The sequence below is a fragment of the Rhinopithecus bieti genome, unplaced genomic scaffold, assembly GCF_001698545.2.
Source record: "Rhinopithecus bieti isolate Rb0 unplaced genomic scaffold, ASM169854v2 scaffold_5350, whole genome shotgun sequence".
Classification (NCBI taxonomy): domain Eukaryota; kingdom Metazoa; phylum Chordata; class Mammalia; order Primates; family Cercopithecidae; genus Rhinopithecus; species Rhinopithecus bieti.
In genome coordinates this window covers 550963-568204 of record NW_016804837.1, presented here as the reverse complement: position 1 = coordinate 568204, position 17242 = coordinate 550963, and the positions used below count along the sequence as shown (strand labels likewise).

The 17242-nt window shown below is 38.0% G+C and overlaps 1 protein-coding gene across 3 annotated transcripts in view; it reads left to right on the top strand.

Moving 5' to 3' along the window:
• Window positions 1–12377, top strand: part of TES (testin LIM domain protein) — a 49917-nt gene extending 37540 nt beyond the window's left edge. For 2 of the 3 annotated variants that reach the window (XM_017870657.1, XM_017870658.1), the window contains exons 3-7: window positions 3479–3731; window positions 4174–4509; window positions 5409–5624; window positions 5963–6121; window positions 10892–12377. In XM_017870657.1, the coding sequence (XP_017726146.1) occupies window positions 3479–3731; window positions 4174–4509; window positions 5409–5624; window positions 5963–6121; window positions 10892–11080 (1153 nt within the window). In that variant the 3' untranslated portion in view covers window positions 11081–12377. Of the gene's footprint in view, window positions 1–3478; window positions 3732–4173; window positions 4510–5408; window positions 5625–5962; window positions 6122–7389; window positions 7740–10891 lie in introns of those variants that run through there. The other variant, XM_017870659.1, reaches the window with a different exon arrangement.
• Window positions 12378–17242: the final 4865 nt, after the last annotated feature.

Genomic DNA, 17242 nt, shown 5'->3' with positions numbered 1-17242 from the left:
GTCTCTAGGAAGTTCCAAACTTTCCCACATCTTCCTGTCTTCTGAACCCTCCAAGTTTCTAGGAATTTCCAAACTTTCTCACATCAACTTGTCTTATTAGCCCTCCAGACTTTTCTAACCTCTGCCTGTTACCCAGTTCCAAAATCGCTTCCACATTTTCAGGTATCCTTATAGCAGCACGCCACTCTTTGCAGTACCAATTTACTATATTAGTCCATTCTCATGCTGCTAATAAAGACATACCTGAGACTGGGCAATTTATAAAGGAAAGAGATTTAATTGACTCACAGTTCAGCATGGCTGGGAGGCCTCAGGAAGCTTACAAACATGACTGAACGGGAAGCAAACACATTCTTCACATTGTGGCAGGAAGGAGAAGTGCCGAGCAAAAGGAGGAAAAGTCCCTTATAAAACCATCAAATCTTGTGAGAACTCACTCACTATCATGAGAATAGCATGAGGGTAACAGCCCTCATGATTCAATTACCTCCTACCACATCCGTCCCATGACACATGGGAATTATGGGAACTACGATTCAAGATGAGATGTGGGTGGGGTCACAGCCAAACCATATCACTGAGCCTTCCCTTTACCATCACCATATCCAAATCACAAAGTTTAGTCAGGTTTCTGTTCGACGAGACCTCAAATTTCCTCCTTTCTTTTCATCTCTACTGTTGAATAATCTAAGCCATAGAATATTTTATCTGGACCAAAACAATAACCCTCCAAGATATAAATTCCATTTGTGAAGTAGTGGCAGTATCCTGTTACTTAGAACCATGCCATTGCAAACTGGATGCATAATTAACATGTTAACTTTTCTCGCTATTTCCAGTTATGTTTCACTCCTAATCCATTTACCACATGGCAGATATTGTGATATTTAAAATTACAGATCTGATCATTTTATTCCATTACCAAAAAACCTTTGCTGCCTCCTGATTGCTCTTATGATGAAGCCCAGATTCCTTAATGTGTTCTATAAGCCCCTGCATGACTTCATCCCTACCCCTCCAGCCTTGCCACCCTCCCATTGACTCATCTTCCTACAGTCATACCATCCTCCCCTGGTTATGACACCTAAGGGGACAGTTTCTTTCCTAATTCAGGATCACCGCAGGTATTCCTCTTTATACCCAGATACTAGAGACTTTTCTTTTCCTTCCTTTTCTTCTTCCCAGATACACACCCACATACACAGTTTACACCTATGTTTCATACATCATCCAGATCTCAACCTAAATGTCACCTTCTTATGGAGTCCCTTCTTCACTAGTTTAAAGTCAAAATTACATCTTCTCAAGGGACCCTATACTTGACTTTCCTATCACAAATGAAATTGTGTGTGTGTGCGTGATTATTTAATGTCTGTCTTCCACCAGACAGTAAGTTCTACAAGTCAGAGACTAGGACCTTCTTTTTTTTGTTTTTTGGAGCACTATGTCCTAGTGTGAAGTACATTGCTTGGCACATGGGCACTCATGTATGTTGCATGAATGAATGAATGTCTGTGTACCAAACCAGAGTGAAAAAGAGAACATTGTCCTTGAACTATAAAAAACACCGTGATGGCAGAGAGCACATGGTAGGTGGCAATAAGCGTTTGAAGAAATAAAATAAGGGAAGAAAAGAGAAAGGAAAACAAAAGGGAAGGAAATGGAGGGCAAAAAAAATTGAGAAGAAAATGAGAAAGGTTGTAGTCTTTGATGGGAAAAGTTTCCCTATCTCTCACTAAAAAAAAAAACAAACACGAAACCTTGGATAATGGCTATAAAATGTTAACATGCAATAAAATACAAAGCCTGTTGCTTAAATAAAATAAGGAAACGCATATAATTTTTGTGGTTTTATTTAATTCATTTCTTTTTCTTTATTATTTATTCACTATTTGGTGACAGCATAAGGAATATCAGATGGGGTTACACTCAGACATGTACCTTTAAGTGTGTACTTTTTAATCACAGTCTTATTTTTTTAATGGTACAATTGAAGATGTCTGTTATTGGGGCCATCACTTCTTTCAGTGAATTAATTGAAAAAATCTTGGTTAGTTTCGATAAAGATCAAATGAATAATTGCTTCTCCTGATCATATCAGAAATGCAGATGCACGTTTGGTTGACAAAACATACTGAATTTATTAAAACACCTACTTTGAAAATTCAGTTGAAACGTTATGGTACCATCTAAATCACAAAACTTAATTCAGTAATTTCCAAAAATACAGTATTAGTGACTGATAATTCTGCTGCTTTCCTCTTTTTTTCAACTTCCATTTTAGATTCAGAATATACATGTGCAGTACAGGTATTTTACATGGGTAAATTGCATGTTACTAAGGTTTGGGGTACAAGTGATCCCATCACACAGGTGGTGACCATAGTACCTGAGAGTTAGCTTTTCAAACATTGCTCCCTCTCACCCTCCTCACTCTAATAGTCCCCAATGTCTATTAGTCCCATCTTTGTGTCCATGTGTACTCAATATTTAGCTCCCACTTATAAGTGAGAATATGTAGTATTTGGTTTTCTGTTCCTGTATTAATTCACTTAAGATAATGGCTTCCAGCTGCATTCATTTTGCTTCAAAGGACATGATTTCATTCTTTTTTATGGCTGCATAGTATTCCATGGTGACTATGTTCCACATTTTCTTTATCCAGTCTACCATTGATGGGCATCTAGGTTGATTCCACTATGTCTTTCCTATTGTGAATACTACTGTGATAAACATACGAGTGCATTGTCTTTTTGGAAAAACAATGCATTTTCCTTTGGGATTGCTGGGTTGAATGGTAGTTCTGAGTTCTTTGAGAAATCTCCAAACTGGTTTCCACAGTGGCTGAACTAATTTACATTCTCACCAACAGTGTATAAGCATTCCCTTTTTTCCGCAACATCTGTTATTTTTTTACTTTTTAGTAATAGCTATTCTGATTGATGGGAGATGGCATCTCATCATGGTTTTGATTTGCATTCCTTAATGATTAGTGATATTGAGCATGTTTTCATACATTTGTTGGCCATACGTGTATCTTCTTTTGAGAAGTGTCTGTTCATGTCCTTTTCCCATTTTTTAATGGGGTTGCCTTTTGCTTGTTGAATTGTTCCTTATAGATTCTGAATATTAGACCTTTATTCGATGTAGGGTTTGCAAATATTTTCTTCCATTCTGTAGGTTGTCTGTCTGTCCTGTTGCCAGTTTCTTTTGCTTTGTAGAAGCTCTTCAGTTTAATTGGGTCCCTCTTGTCAATTTTTACAACCTTGCTCTCAAAAGCCTTATCAAGCAAAGTTGTGTTTTGTTTCCTTCTTGCAACTTTATGGATACTTATTCTCCCTTGTAAAAAAAAAAAGAACTTGCCTTTGCATACTATGATATAGAATATGCCTAAAAGTATTTTATGAACTGTAAATGTATCAACATAAATATCGATTAAGTACGATTAATCATTTTCTACTTATTTTCAAAATTATAGAAAAATATGTCGTAACTGCAAGTGTGGCCAAGAAGAACATGATGTCCTCTTGAGCAATGAAGAGGATCGAAAAGTCGGAAAACTTTTTGAAGACACCAAGTATACCACCCTGATTGCAAAACTAAAGTCAGATGGAATTCCCATGTATAAACGCAATGTTATGATATTGACCAATCCAGTTGCTGCCAAGAAGAATGTCTCCATCAATACGGTTACCTATGAGTGGGCACCTCCTGTCCAGAATCAGGCATTGGTAAGTAATATGGGGACAGAGATTTCCTTTATTGAAGTTCCTGGAGCATTTATTTGGGGCAGTTTCTTTGGTGACCTAATCAACTTCACACATCCCAGACCTATTATTCTTCCAGGGTTCTCATTACTTTGACTTCTGGTTCCTTTTCTAGTCTTTTGAATGTAAGTCTAAATACTTCATAAAATTTTTCCAACTCCCTAGATCTTCCAAACTGAAATAATACGTAATTTCATGGAGAAGAAGTGTTACTTTTTACCCAACTAAATCTATTTCGTGTACCGTTTTTGAGTTTTAACTTCTTAATATACTGTGAGGGTGAGTTGCTACTGTTGGATAGAATCCACTTCTTTCTTAAGTAACTTGCTTCTGATGTGTGTTCTAAAACATCACACCGCCTAATGGCTAATCCCAGTTAACACTGGCCTCCTTCCTTGTCGTTCAGGCCAGGCAGTACATGCAGATGCTACCCAAGGAAAAGCAGCCAGTAGCAGGCTCAGAGGGGGCACAGTACCGGAAGAAGCAGCTGGCAAAGCAGCTCCCTGCACATGACCAGGACCCTTCAAAGTGCCATGAGTTGTCTCCCAGAGAGGTGAAGGAGATGGAGCAGTTTGTAAAGAAATATAAGAGCGAAGCTCTGGGAGTAGGAGATGTCAAACTTCCCTGTGAGATGGATGCCCAAGGCCCGAAACAAATGAACATTCCTGGAGGGGACAGAAGCACCCCAGCAGCAGTGGGGGCCATGGAGGACAAGTCTGCTGAGAACAAAAGAACTCAGTATGTAAGTAGAGTGGCCCAATTTGTATACTTTACAGAGTTTTTTCCCTTCCTTTGAACTTTTTTGGGGACTATTCCTCTGAGTTTCCAAAAGGGAATAGGTATGGGGAATAAACAGAATTAAGATTCACTTTAGACTTCCCACAGAGGGTCATCATGTTTAAAACTTCTATCTAAAGCCAAATTTTCTATGCATTTATTATCAAGGATAACTGTGAGTTTTATATACAGACAGTAGTTGGTATTGGCATGCTGATCAAGGACAGTGTATTATTCTATAGTCTGTTTCTAAACATACTCTTGGTATTAATTGCTTATCTCTGCCCATAAATAAGAGTATATGCTTAGGTTAATTCAGTTTTGCTTGTGAGAACATGCCTAAAATTCAAACTTAAATTTAATTTTTGTGGATATACAGTGAAGCTCTTTTCTAAGTCTCTTCTAAAGGGAGAAATTGAAGTATTTTGCTAATGACTTGAAGGTAGGAGGCAATTAGGACACAGATGAACAGACATAAGAACTAAACCTGCTGTAATATATTCCTCATAGCTCCAGTTAGCACACCAACCAATAAGGCTTAGTCCTGAAAAAAGAGCACTAATAAGCCGTATCTGCTTAAAATTGAGCTGAAAATTACTATTTTCCTTTTTCCATAAGTGACCTTAATTCAGGAAATAATGCCCTGTTACACACAGGGTGAATGAAGTAGATTTGAGTAGCCTGGAGAAAGCTGAGATTCCATTTCACAGAAGTATTAATATGTTATTATCTACGTCGACAAATTTGTAATTTCAGTAGAAATTATGTCTCTTCAAAGTTGTTTCTCTGAATTTCTACTGAAGCCAGTGATAAGAAATGGCAGTCTTCTAATGACTAGGTTGTTCTGGATGGCTTCCCTTTCAGTCCTGCTATTGCTGCAAACTGAGTATGAAAGAAGGCGACCCCGCCATCTATGCCGAAAGGGCTGGCTATGATAAACTGTGGCACCCAGCTTGTTTTGTCTGCAGCACCTGCCATGAACTCCTGGTTGACATGATTTATTTTTGGAAGAATGAGAAGCTATATTGTGGCAGACATTACTGTGACAGCGAGAAACCCCGATGTGCTGGCTGTGACGAGGTACGTTCTATGGGACCTCCTGCATGCTGGTGCCCTCTTAGACCCTCATACAGTCCCTTTACCTAGAAGGCAACAAGACTTAACCAAACAGCAGTTGCTCTGTTTACATCCACAGAAGTTTTAAAAGATTAACTTTTGATATCATTCATTCTGTCTGTGTTAATTGGGTTAACAAATGAAAGACTAGAAATACAAAAGATTGATTTAGACTAAATTAAATGATAGCATAAGTTCAAGCTTTAGGTTATCATTTTCAAACTTTAGACCCTGAGAAAGTTTGTTGTTACACATGTAAATTATTATATTAAAAAAAATCTTTATTTTTATCTTCTTCCTAGCTGATATTCAGCAATGAGTATACCCAGGCAGAAAACCAGAATTGGCACCTGAAACACTTCTGCTGCTTTGACTGTGATAGCATTCTAGCTGGGGAAATATACGTGATGGTCAATGACAAGCCCGTGTGCAAGCCCTGCTATGTGAAGAATCATGCTGTGGTGAGAAGTGTTCTAAGGATATGGTTTTGCCTCAGCCTGCTTTAGGACTTGAGTTTTTGCTTTTCTTAAAGCCTCTTACAAATGGGAAACAGAAAGCACTCCTCCTAAGTAGAAAGCAAATTATTCCTACCACAGGGTGTTAAAATCAAGGCAATTCAAAAACAATACAGGCATTGACTATGAGCCACCTCAAGATTTCTACTTGTGAAGTTTATAGTATCAATTATAGGTACTGCTTAGTAATAAAATCCTCACTTAAAAAATTCTTAATGGGAATGAGATTGTTTTATTCTCATGGTTAGCAATCAGATTCCATTTCAATAACGGTGTCTAGGCGCTATTGATGTTCTTTAGCTCTATTTGAATATGATGCTTTCTGTTCGTGTTACTGGACCACCCACTGGAATTTTGTTTTTGCTACCTGGAGATTGTAAGATACCTATTTCTTAAACTCTTATTGAATGATTTGGCATAACAAAATTTGGCCTGCATATTTAGATTTTTATGTGGGCAAACATTCCAATGTGAAAGTATATTTTTTTCTTGCATTTATTCTGCTTACACAGAGCTGCTGTTGTATAATGGCCAAGTGATGGTAATGTAGATAAAGGGTAAAAAGTTGACCATAGATGGTAAAGTGTGTAAGCCAGGAGTATCCAAAAAGACATTTACTTCTTTATATGCAGCAAAACAAATACGTTTTAATGGTCCCCTGAGCTATAAATAAAGTAAAAGAGACTCCTGGCTAAGGAATGAAATTACATATAGTTTATATAGTTACAAGAGTGTGGTACTTTGAAGATAACGTAACAAGATTTGATGTCACTGCCAATTTTCAGCGTTTATTCCCCAGTTATTCATTTTCTGTCAACTGTGTGTCACCAATGTATTTCACATTCTCATAATTACAACCGCTCTACTTCAGACCTTTTTTTTTGTCATTTTGACTATTGCAGTGGCCTCAAACTTTCATTCATCTTGCTCAAAAGCTACCCACCATAATGATGGAAAATGATCTTCCTAAAATTCAAATTATTAAACTTTTAATATATCTGGCTCCTTCTTGCCTCTCCTGTCCCTTGTACTAGTTATCCAACCCAAATCATACATTTCCACATGCTCACCAGCGTTTTCTAGTTTACACACTGTTCTTTGTCTTTTGCTTACTCTTTATAGTTTTTCTAACACACCCTACTTTTCCCTGTTTTACCTGACTGTACCTACACATTTATTCCTTTAGATTCAGTTTAGCTTTAACTTTTTTTCAGAACACCTTTCCTGATTCCCTGTGCCCAAACTCCATCATTGTCTCCAGGCTCTCCGTGTTCCCAATGGTGTGTATGGGGGGTTGTTGGGTGGGGGCGGCGTGTGTGTGTGAATGTCACTCATCTGTCTCCTTCACTAGACTGTAAGCAGCTGGAGGGTAGAGCTTACCTTACTATTTCTGTATCTTCAGTGTCGGCACTTAGAAAATGTTTAGTGACTGACTGGTGTTCTTAATATTTCTCGCTTTGGGGCTACTGTGGGCCTTCCTTTACCTGGGGAACAAGATGTTAAATCACCATGTAACCTGATACATTATTTAGCTAAAAACTGCTTCAGTGAATATTGTTGCAACAGTTTTTCTACAGACCAAAGGTATTATCATGTATACCTTTTTTTTGCTGCTGTCTGACCTTTAGTCTCAAGGACTAGAATGTAACTCCATCAGGGCAGGGATTTTTTTATCTGCCTTTTCTGTTCTGTTCCCAACACTAGGACAACATAGGTGCTCAATAAAAATATATTGAAATAGATAAAACTGCTATTTTTTCTTTTTTTAGCTGTTACAAGCTTCTCTGTATTACATTGTTTCTAATCAGTGGCAGGGAATAACCACAGATATGATTTTTTTTAATAAAATAATTTTAAAATTATTTAGTTTTATAATATAGCATCATTTTGGCTAGGCGTGGTGGCTCACACCTGTAATCCCAGCACTTTGAGAGGCCAAGGCAGGCGAATCATGAGGTCAGGAGTTCGAGACCACCCTGGCCAACATGGTGAAACCCTGTCTCTACTAAAAATACCAAAAAAATTAGCTGGGCATGGTGGCGAGTGCCTGTAATTCCAGCTACTTGGGAGGCAGAGGCAGGAGAACTGCTTGAACCTGGGAGGTGAAGGTTATAATGAGCTGAGATCCTGGCATGGCACCCCCAGCCCAGGTGACAGTGCGAGACTCCGTTTCAAAAACAAAACAAAACAAAACTATATATATATAGCATCATTTCTTTTATGTTTACTTTCTCAATGGGATATACCATTGGCCTTTACCTAATATTAAAATGAGCATACATATCCATTGCCAGAACAAATTCCAGCTAACAGCAAAGAGAGCTACCCACATAGCATGCTACATTATATAAAATTTGGAGAAGTTTACCTAGTTCAGGACATTGAGCTGCTTAGATCTTTTAATCTTAAAAAAGACAGAGGGAAAATACAAATTATTTTTAGACTTGAAATCAAGTGCTCAACTCCAAACAACATTTCTGAGAAAAAAAAAAAAATTACCTGGAAGGAAAAAAAATGGGACGTGCACCTACTTTGTCTCTGTGTAGTCACTAGAACTCCATAGTTACCCCCGGAATTCACATCCACCAGATTCACAGGACACTCCTGCAGAGAGCTCATTCCAACAGATGTCATTAGCTGTTTTACATCCTATGTACAAATAAAAAGAGGGATGGAAGGAAATAAGAATTCTTTGAAATATTAAAGGTTTAGGAACATGGGAAAATCAAATGCAGGTGGAAAGTGGTGAAGCACATCATGTTCCTGAAGGGTTCTGCAGTCCCCAGGCCCTCGGCGCAGCCTGGGCCAATTTTAGATTTTCGAAGAATTAGGGATCAGTGGATTTGACCTGTGATTACATGTCAGATTTTGAATTTATGGTAATCAAATTATTAATAAAATTTTATGAAACCACAAACCTTAATTCTCTATACCATTTATGTGTACTAATTACCTTTTTACTTAATTTTCTTAATTTCATGTGTAATTGAACATTAGTTATCTCTTTTTTGTAAATTGCAACTGAAAATGTGTGTTTTGGGTAATTATAAAAAGATCCACAAATACTATTAACAGGTCTGAGAAAAAGAAGATAGATCATGGTCTAAAAGCAAGGCAATAAAACACACAGTGTATTTTACAAGAACACATTCAAAATACTTATACAAACAAGAAATATTGAAAGATTGAATGTTCTTATCACAAGGAAATCATATAATGTTTAAGGAGAGGGATATCCTAATTACCCTGATTTGATCACTACACTATGTATACATGTATTGAAACATCACATAGTACACCCAGAAATATGTACAATTATGTGTTGATCATAAATTTTAAAATGGAAAGATTAATATTAAATGTGGAAAACAATAAGACATCATTCTAAATGAATAATAAAGCTATAAAATACATACAAAAAGCAGTTGCTTGCGTGGTGCAGCTACACATTAGAAAGGTGCTTGCAATTGAAACACTCATTTTTGTTGTATTCAGGAATAGTATATTGATCACACAAAGTATTTTCCTTGTATCTCAGGGAAGACTGGGTTGACCTAACTTATAGATTACAGAGCTATAATCTCTGTAATCAGAAGCAATATAACCAAAAAATATGCAGGTCGGAAATGGACATATATAACAGGCCTCACTTCACTGCCTAAACCAATTATCCAGTGAGTAGCAGCCGCATTTTGAAGTCTTCAAGTAAGGAGGCTCAAGCTGAATGACGTCTACCCACCTGTTCCTGCCCCTTATCCCTCAGTAATTCCTGACAATCACATTACGAGGCCAAGGGTGCCTAAGATTAGTCCCTATGATACCAGACAGTCTTGGCTTCTTCACTTGTTGTGAAATATTTAAAACAAAAACTTTAAGACAGTCATATTCATTCAGAACATGTATAAACCAGAAGGGCATGGACTATAGAGGTCTGAACTGGTTTGCTGTTTTCTGCTATAACATAGGTCATATACATGTTTGAATAAGAAAATTTTGTGTAAATGTATGTGTGTGTGTGTGTATATATACATGTTTGTATGTCATGTATATATTCATCCATAACACATACTGAATGGTACAGGGATTGTAAGTATTCATGTTCTACAATATTAGATTACACATAAATTATGACTGATCTTATGACAGAATAGAAGCCAATTAACTACAAGTTATATTTTTAGTGCAAATTCATTATTCTCAAACACTGTCAGTATTTTTAATTGAGTCCTTAATTACTTTGAACATGATTTTAATTTACTACTGTCTAGAAATTAGTGGTGTTAATAATCTCATGTGTCATAGGTAAGACAGGTAAAATTACCACTTCAAAGCTTTAATGAACAAGGAAAAATCATCTCATAAACTTCTGTGTAATTACAAATGTGCAATCTAATAAAATACATCAGAACTAAGCACACTGCGTTGGAACTTCCCATCAAGACTTTCTGCCTCGAACGCCATGAAGTTATCTTACGTGCATCACATCACCTGTTTGGCCTTCACCCATTGTTTCTCAGATTGTTCAGTATATTAACCTCTGTTAACAGTTGGCCAAAAAGGTTAGCTAGAAGGCCACCCTCCATCGTGTATTTCTGAGGTTGTCATTATGAGTTTTAATTTGTCATCTAAAGAAACGTGTTCAGTTTGTCCTAAGATGAAAATGTTACCATTACAACTTGATCTCTCACCCTCTTCTCTTGTGTTATTTCTTAATAGGTGTGTCAGGGATGCCACAATGCCATCGACCCAGAAGTGCAGCGGGTGACCTATAACAACTTCAGCTGGCATGCATCCACAGAGTGCTTTCTGTGCTCCTGCTGCAGCAAATGCCTCATTGGGCAGAAGTTCATGCCAGTAGAAGGGATGGTTTTCTGTTCAGTGGAATGTAAGAAGATGATGTCTTAGGAGGAGGGCACCCAGAAGTATCGAGCCATAGCTATCCAAAGTGGTCTGCATTTCTACCATAAAATGCAATTTGAAAAAAATAAAAGGCAAAAAAAGAAACTGTAAAGGAAACCAAGAGATTTTGTTTAATTTTTTTGGCCATTTTTTATCAATTTTTTTTTCTGTCTCAGCTTTTAAACTTGATTTAAGCATTTGATTTGTAAAACAGTAAATAATTTTATCTTTCCATAGCTTTTCCAATGTGAAATCATTTAGTTGGAAGCTTGGATCTCATTAAACTTCATGTCTCTGTTCCATTTGTGCCAAACACTTAAAAGTTAGTGTACTGAATGGAAAGATGAGCATTTCTAGTTATACACTCCTTTTTTTCCCCTCATGTGTAAAATGAAAAGGAAACTAAATTTGCCCTAATATCAAGGCGCTACACTTACTGCCTCATCTTATTCACTGACCTTTGTAATAATACACAGTGAATTCTTTTTGACAGAGAAATGCAGTGTAGTATGCAAAGCTGCCGTTTTAATGCCTGTACATTTCCTCTTTCCTGATACAGGCAGAGGTGGCATTTTTTTATTGCACTTCTCTATTTTTTTTTTATGTACCCTACCTCTCAGTATTCTCTTTGTAAGTGGGTGACTTCCATCTGTGGCCTTAAATATTTTATTATCACATGTGGCATAACAGTATCCACACTTTTTCAATTTTTTTTTTTTTTTTTTTGAGCAATCGTCCTGCCTCAGCCTCCCAAATAACTGGGATTACAGGTGCATGCCACCATGCCCAGCTAATTTTTGTATTTTTAGTAGAGACAGGTTTTCACCATGTTAGCCAGGCTGGTCTCAAACTCCTGACCTCAGATGATCCGCCTGTCTTGGCCTCCCAAAGTGCTGGGATTACAGGCCTGGGAGCCACCATGCCTGACCTACATACTTTTTACTTCTATACGTGATTTTTGGCTTGGACATAAAAGCCAAGCCACCCATTTGCTTTTAATCCAAAGAACATGTATAGTTTTTGTACCTAGAAACTATGATTTATATTGATTGCACGTGCCTGCCATGATTTAGATAAGTTTTTTTTTTTGCATGGTTTTTATGCTTTTCTAACGGATCCTGTTTTATAATACTTCCAAGCCTATCCATGGATATATCAAATGTCTTCACTTGTGTATTTTCATGGCTAGGTATTTCTAATGTTTATTTTTCCCTGTGTACTTCTACACATAGCTATGCACTATGGAAATTAAATGGAATTAATGATATGTATATTATTCAAAATAAAGTTTCTTTCACTTTAATAATCATTGTCTCTTTTTATTCATATCCTTTTTTGAGTGAAAAATGCTTCTGCAACTAAGCATGTGTTACAGCAGGGGGCGATGTCTCCAAGGATAAAAATTACCCAAAAGAAAATAAAAGGCTGCCTCTTGACAGGACAGAACAGAATCTAGATGTTTCATTGTGGAGGAAAGATAAGGTGTATGAAACTTTAAAATCAGGACTTTTAAGTTGTTTTTGGTCATGCAGGAGTTTTTTTCTTTTCAAAGAAAGGGAAAGTGTAGTTTTAAAATTTGGGAGAACTTTATTTTCTATTCAGTTGGATCTAACAAGCCTTTCATATTTGAGTTTCAACTCTGGTTTCTTTATATGTAAAAATTTTTAAAGAATTTTTTCATGGAAACTTATCATGAGACAGGAAGCAAATGGGGAATAGTGGTAGATTCATTCTTCCTAATGTTAGCAGGCCATAATACTTTTTTCCCTCAGTCTATAATTATTTCTGTCATAGTCGGAGTAGCAGTTTTCTCTGACACATACCCAGAATAACTTGACTTTTTTTTTTTTTTTTTCCAGCTCCTGTTTGGCCAATAGTACTTCTCTTTACATTCCACTTCTCCACTCCCCTCCACCACACACACATGCACATGTGCATACCAGGCATACAAATTTATTCCTTCTGCACTATGCCTTTTTCGACCATGCAGAAGTAACTTTTGGAGCTTGGATATGTGTCACCTTATCTAAAGTAATCTAATTCTGCATACAATTTTATAAGCTAATATCACAAGTATTACTGTCCATAAAGATCACTTTATGATTGCTCATATCTTTATCTTAAATGGCAACAAATATATTTTCCACAGCATATTGTCCACAAAATTGTACAACTTAACTTTTCCCAGACATGGCTAAGTGAGAATAAACTGAAACAGAACCCATCTGCTACTAACATGGCCAATTCCCTTAGGAAATGTGGGTTGCTCTTGAGACGTTCTAGCCTTCATATGTGTTGCTTATCTCCCTTTCTTCCTTTCTTTTTTTTTAAGCCGGGGGGTTGGGGGGTGTGGCGACAAATGAGGGGCTAGGGATTGTTCTTTCTTTTCATCGACTTTAGCTGAAACTTCTATTACCGAAGTCTTCAAGCATAGATTTCCAAATTTAACTTTGAAGTATTTCAGCCCAGTTTCACCAAAGGCAAGGGATTCATCACTGATTCATTCTCAAGGAATTTCCAACACATAGTGTTTAAGCTTATACAACTTCACCATAGTTACCAAAGAGACACCAACACCCAAGAGCAGCATTCAGCCTTTGTCTTGAGATGCCTTGGCATATCTGAACTTGTCTTCTGGGTATTCACTTAATTCTTTGGAAAACTTGGGATTCTGTTAATGTCTCCATAAAAATGCGCTTTTCCACAATTTCTTACTCATCTGCCCCTTCTTGACTTCTGTTGATTTAAATGCTCACCAATGACTTTGATGACTATACTGAATGCCCACATGTATGCAAAGGACCCACTGTGCTGGGATATGTGTATGTGCTGTGACCACACAAAACACATTCTGGCTTGATTAATAGATTAATAGGATTTTTTTTTTCATATATTTAGTTGATGCTTAAGTAGCTTTGGCTAATTATTTTGTTCTTTCACAAAGAACATGTCATTGTAGCTTCTATTTGATCTGATAATATAACTTGAAGCACTCAAAATAAGATGTCATTAACTTTTTATGCTTGTTTTGAATGACATTTATGAAGGCTGCTATCAATTTTTTTTCAGTGATACTCCTCACCAGGGTGTCTTGCCCCTCAGCCAATAACAAAACCAGCTTGTACCCGGTTATCTTTACTAGAGTCAGCCATGAATTAATACAGAGACTAATATTAGAGTTGATTTCTCCATAAATATTGATGGACTGTGAAGGCATCATGTTATAATTCCAGGGAGATCAGGATTTAATAATCTAGACAGACACTTTCTGGCCACATCCCATTGAGTCTCCTCCTCTCCCATTACAATAGGATGGAGGACGACGTTGTTGGATTTGAAGAGTAAGAAATACCAAGCCCAAGTGTTGAGTGGACATCATGTATTGAAGTCATCAGAATAACCACAGGGAAAATGGGGGAGAGAAGAGTAAGCCAGAGCTAAAGTTATTAAAGTATGTAGAGAAGTATTGTGGCATCTGATAGAAGATGGAAACTCAGGGTGGAGATGGGTGGTAAAGTATAAGACCATGTGCTACACCTAAAAGAGCTGTGAGTGTTAGGAAACAAACAGCCTTTAATGGGAAAAACAGTAGACAGTGAGGAAGACATGCACCCCACAAGGATTGTGCCAGACTCTACTTGAAATACTACAGAAGAAGCAGACTTTGGGGATAACTAGGTGTCAGTTGGAGAAGATGATGAAGAGTTTGAGAGTACAAAGGAGTCTGCAGTTCACAGACGTTGGATGTCGGTGGGTACAGAGATAAGAGTATAGGAGGAGATAGGGCCAGATTCAAAGTACAAAGCAGAATGGGTATCAGGTTTCCAGTAAGGCTGAAAAATCTAGAGGCCAGGGGTAATAAACAGGACCGAGAGGCAGGCTAAGGTTAGTTCTGGTAGTTTCCTAGGGAAAGGTGGGTTATCAGGAATGCTTTTGGCTGTAAGTTACTAAAAACCTAACTAAGAGTGGTTTTAAGACAAGATGGAGGCTAACCCAAATTTGGCTCCGACAAGTTTATTTAATCTCTCTATTCTTCCACCCTCTATGTGTTGTTGTCTTCCATCCTCATTTGTCCCTTCATTCAAGCACCACTCCCTTGTGTGACATCATCCAAAATAATAAAGAAGATAAGTGGCAAAAGCATATTTTACCTCTAGAAAAGGAAGGTCTTTCCCAGGGGCCACCCGTTGATTCACCTGCCATTCCACTTAATTGGCCACAAATATGCCACCTGCTCATCCTCATCAAAGGCAAAGGGAAATGGAGTTTCTATGGTGGACTTACCCAAGCACAATTCATACCATGAAGTCTGGGCACATGCTGCCCAGAACAAAATTATTTTGTTAATGTATGATTGTTTAGATTCAGCATTGTTTAGATAACTAAAAGGTCTGTTTGTAAATAAGCATGAATCTAAAGTTTGGGGTTTCTGTTGGCTTGTGAGATGAGTCAGGAACATCATTTGGGGACACCTTTCTTAGGTAATATTTCACTTTTCATGGCCAGCAATGATGTGGAGTCAGGGCAGGAAACACTGACACCCTTGGGGTTCTGGTTACTGGATTATGCTTAGCTTGCTTCCCCCAGCATCTCATTCTGTCTGATCCATTCTCAAAGCCACGGGTCACTGTTATATGTCTACCAAGCACTGCCCCCACCTCTCTCTCAGAAGTGATGATGACTTATTCCTTGGTGCTCCTACCACTCTGACTTAATCTGGCCATCTGAAACACTTATTTGAATCTGTCTATGCCTGCTTCTCCATTACTATAACCAATACTTTGGCTAAAAAACTTGGCATTTCTCACCAGGTATATTGTAAATTCCTATCAGATCCCTTGTTCTAATGCAGTGGTTCTCAGACTTTAACATGCAGGGCTTGTTAAATGAAGACTACTGGACTCCACTCCCCAGAGTGTCTGATTCAGTAGATCTTATACAGGGCCTGATAATTTGTATTCTGAACAAATTCCCAGGTGACGCTTACACTTTAAGAAACATTGTTCTAATCCTGAGAACATCGAGGAAAAAATTAAACTCATTTTCTCCTACTTCACTCTCACCAACACATTTCTTTTCCTCTTTTCTTTTTCTTTTTCTTTTTTTTTTTCTTTTTAAACAGAGTTTCACTCTTGTTGCCCAGGCTGGAGTGCAGTGGCGTAATCTGGGCTCACTGCAACCTCTGCCTCCCAGGTTCAAGCCATTCTCCTGCCTCAGCCTCCCGAGTAACTGGGATTACAGGTGCCCGCCACCATGCTCAGCTAATTTTTTGAATTTTAGTAGAGACGGGGTTTCACCATGTTGGCCAGGCTGGTCTCGAACTCCTGACTTCAGGTGATCCACCGGCCTTGGTCTCCCAAAGTGCAGGGATTCAGGTGTGAGCCACCACACCCAGCCCAGCTTTCACCAACACATTTCTAACACCAGACGTAAGGGGGTGTTCCCCATCCACCAAGCAATCAGCAAATTCTGCAGCAGACACAAGCTGGGTGCCCTCCAGTTTACTTCTGATGCTATCTACCTGGAGGCTGTATTAGATCCCACAGGTTGAGAGCTCACTTTCACAAGATTGTTCCCCACTTCCAATACCAATCTCAAGCCTCAGGTTGCTTTACCTGTGCTTCTGGTCAACCGGCTATAAATCAGGCTTTCTATAACCCCTTATTCAGGTTCTATTAACTTGCTAGAGCTGCTCACAGCAGAACTCAGGGACACAATTTACTTATATTTCCCAGTTTATTATAAAGAATATTACAAAGGATACAGATGGAAAGACACATAAGGCAAGGCATGTGAGAAGGGGTGCCATTCCCTCTCTGATGTACCACCCTCTAGGAACCAGAACGTGTTCAGCTATTTGGAAGCTCCAAGAATCCGGTCATTTGGGGTTTTTATGGAGGTTTCATTACATAAGCACAATTGATGAAATTATTTGTCATTGTTGATCAATTTAGCCTTCAGCCACTCTTCTCTCCCTGGAAGGTAGGTAGTGGGGAGCTGAAAGTCCCAACCCCACCTCTTATCCTGCCTTGGTCTTTCTGGTGAACAGCCCCTATCCTGAAGCTACCTAGGGGCTGCCAGCCATCAGTCAACTCATTCACATACAAAAACACATTATTACTAATAGATTACATCTATTACTTTGGAGAGTCCATGATTTTAGAAGTT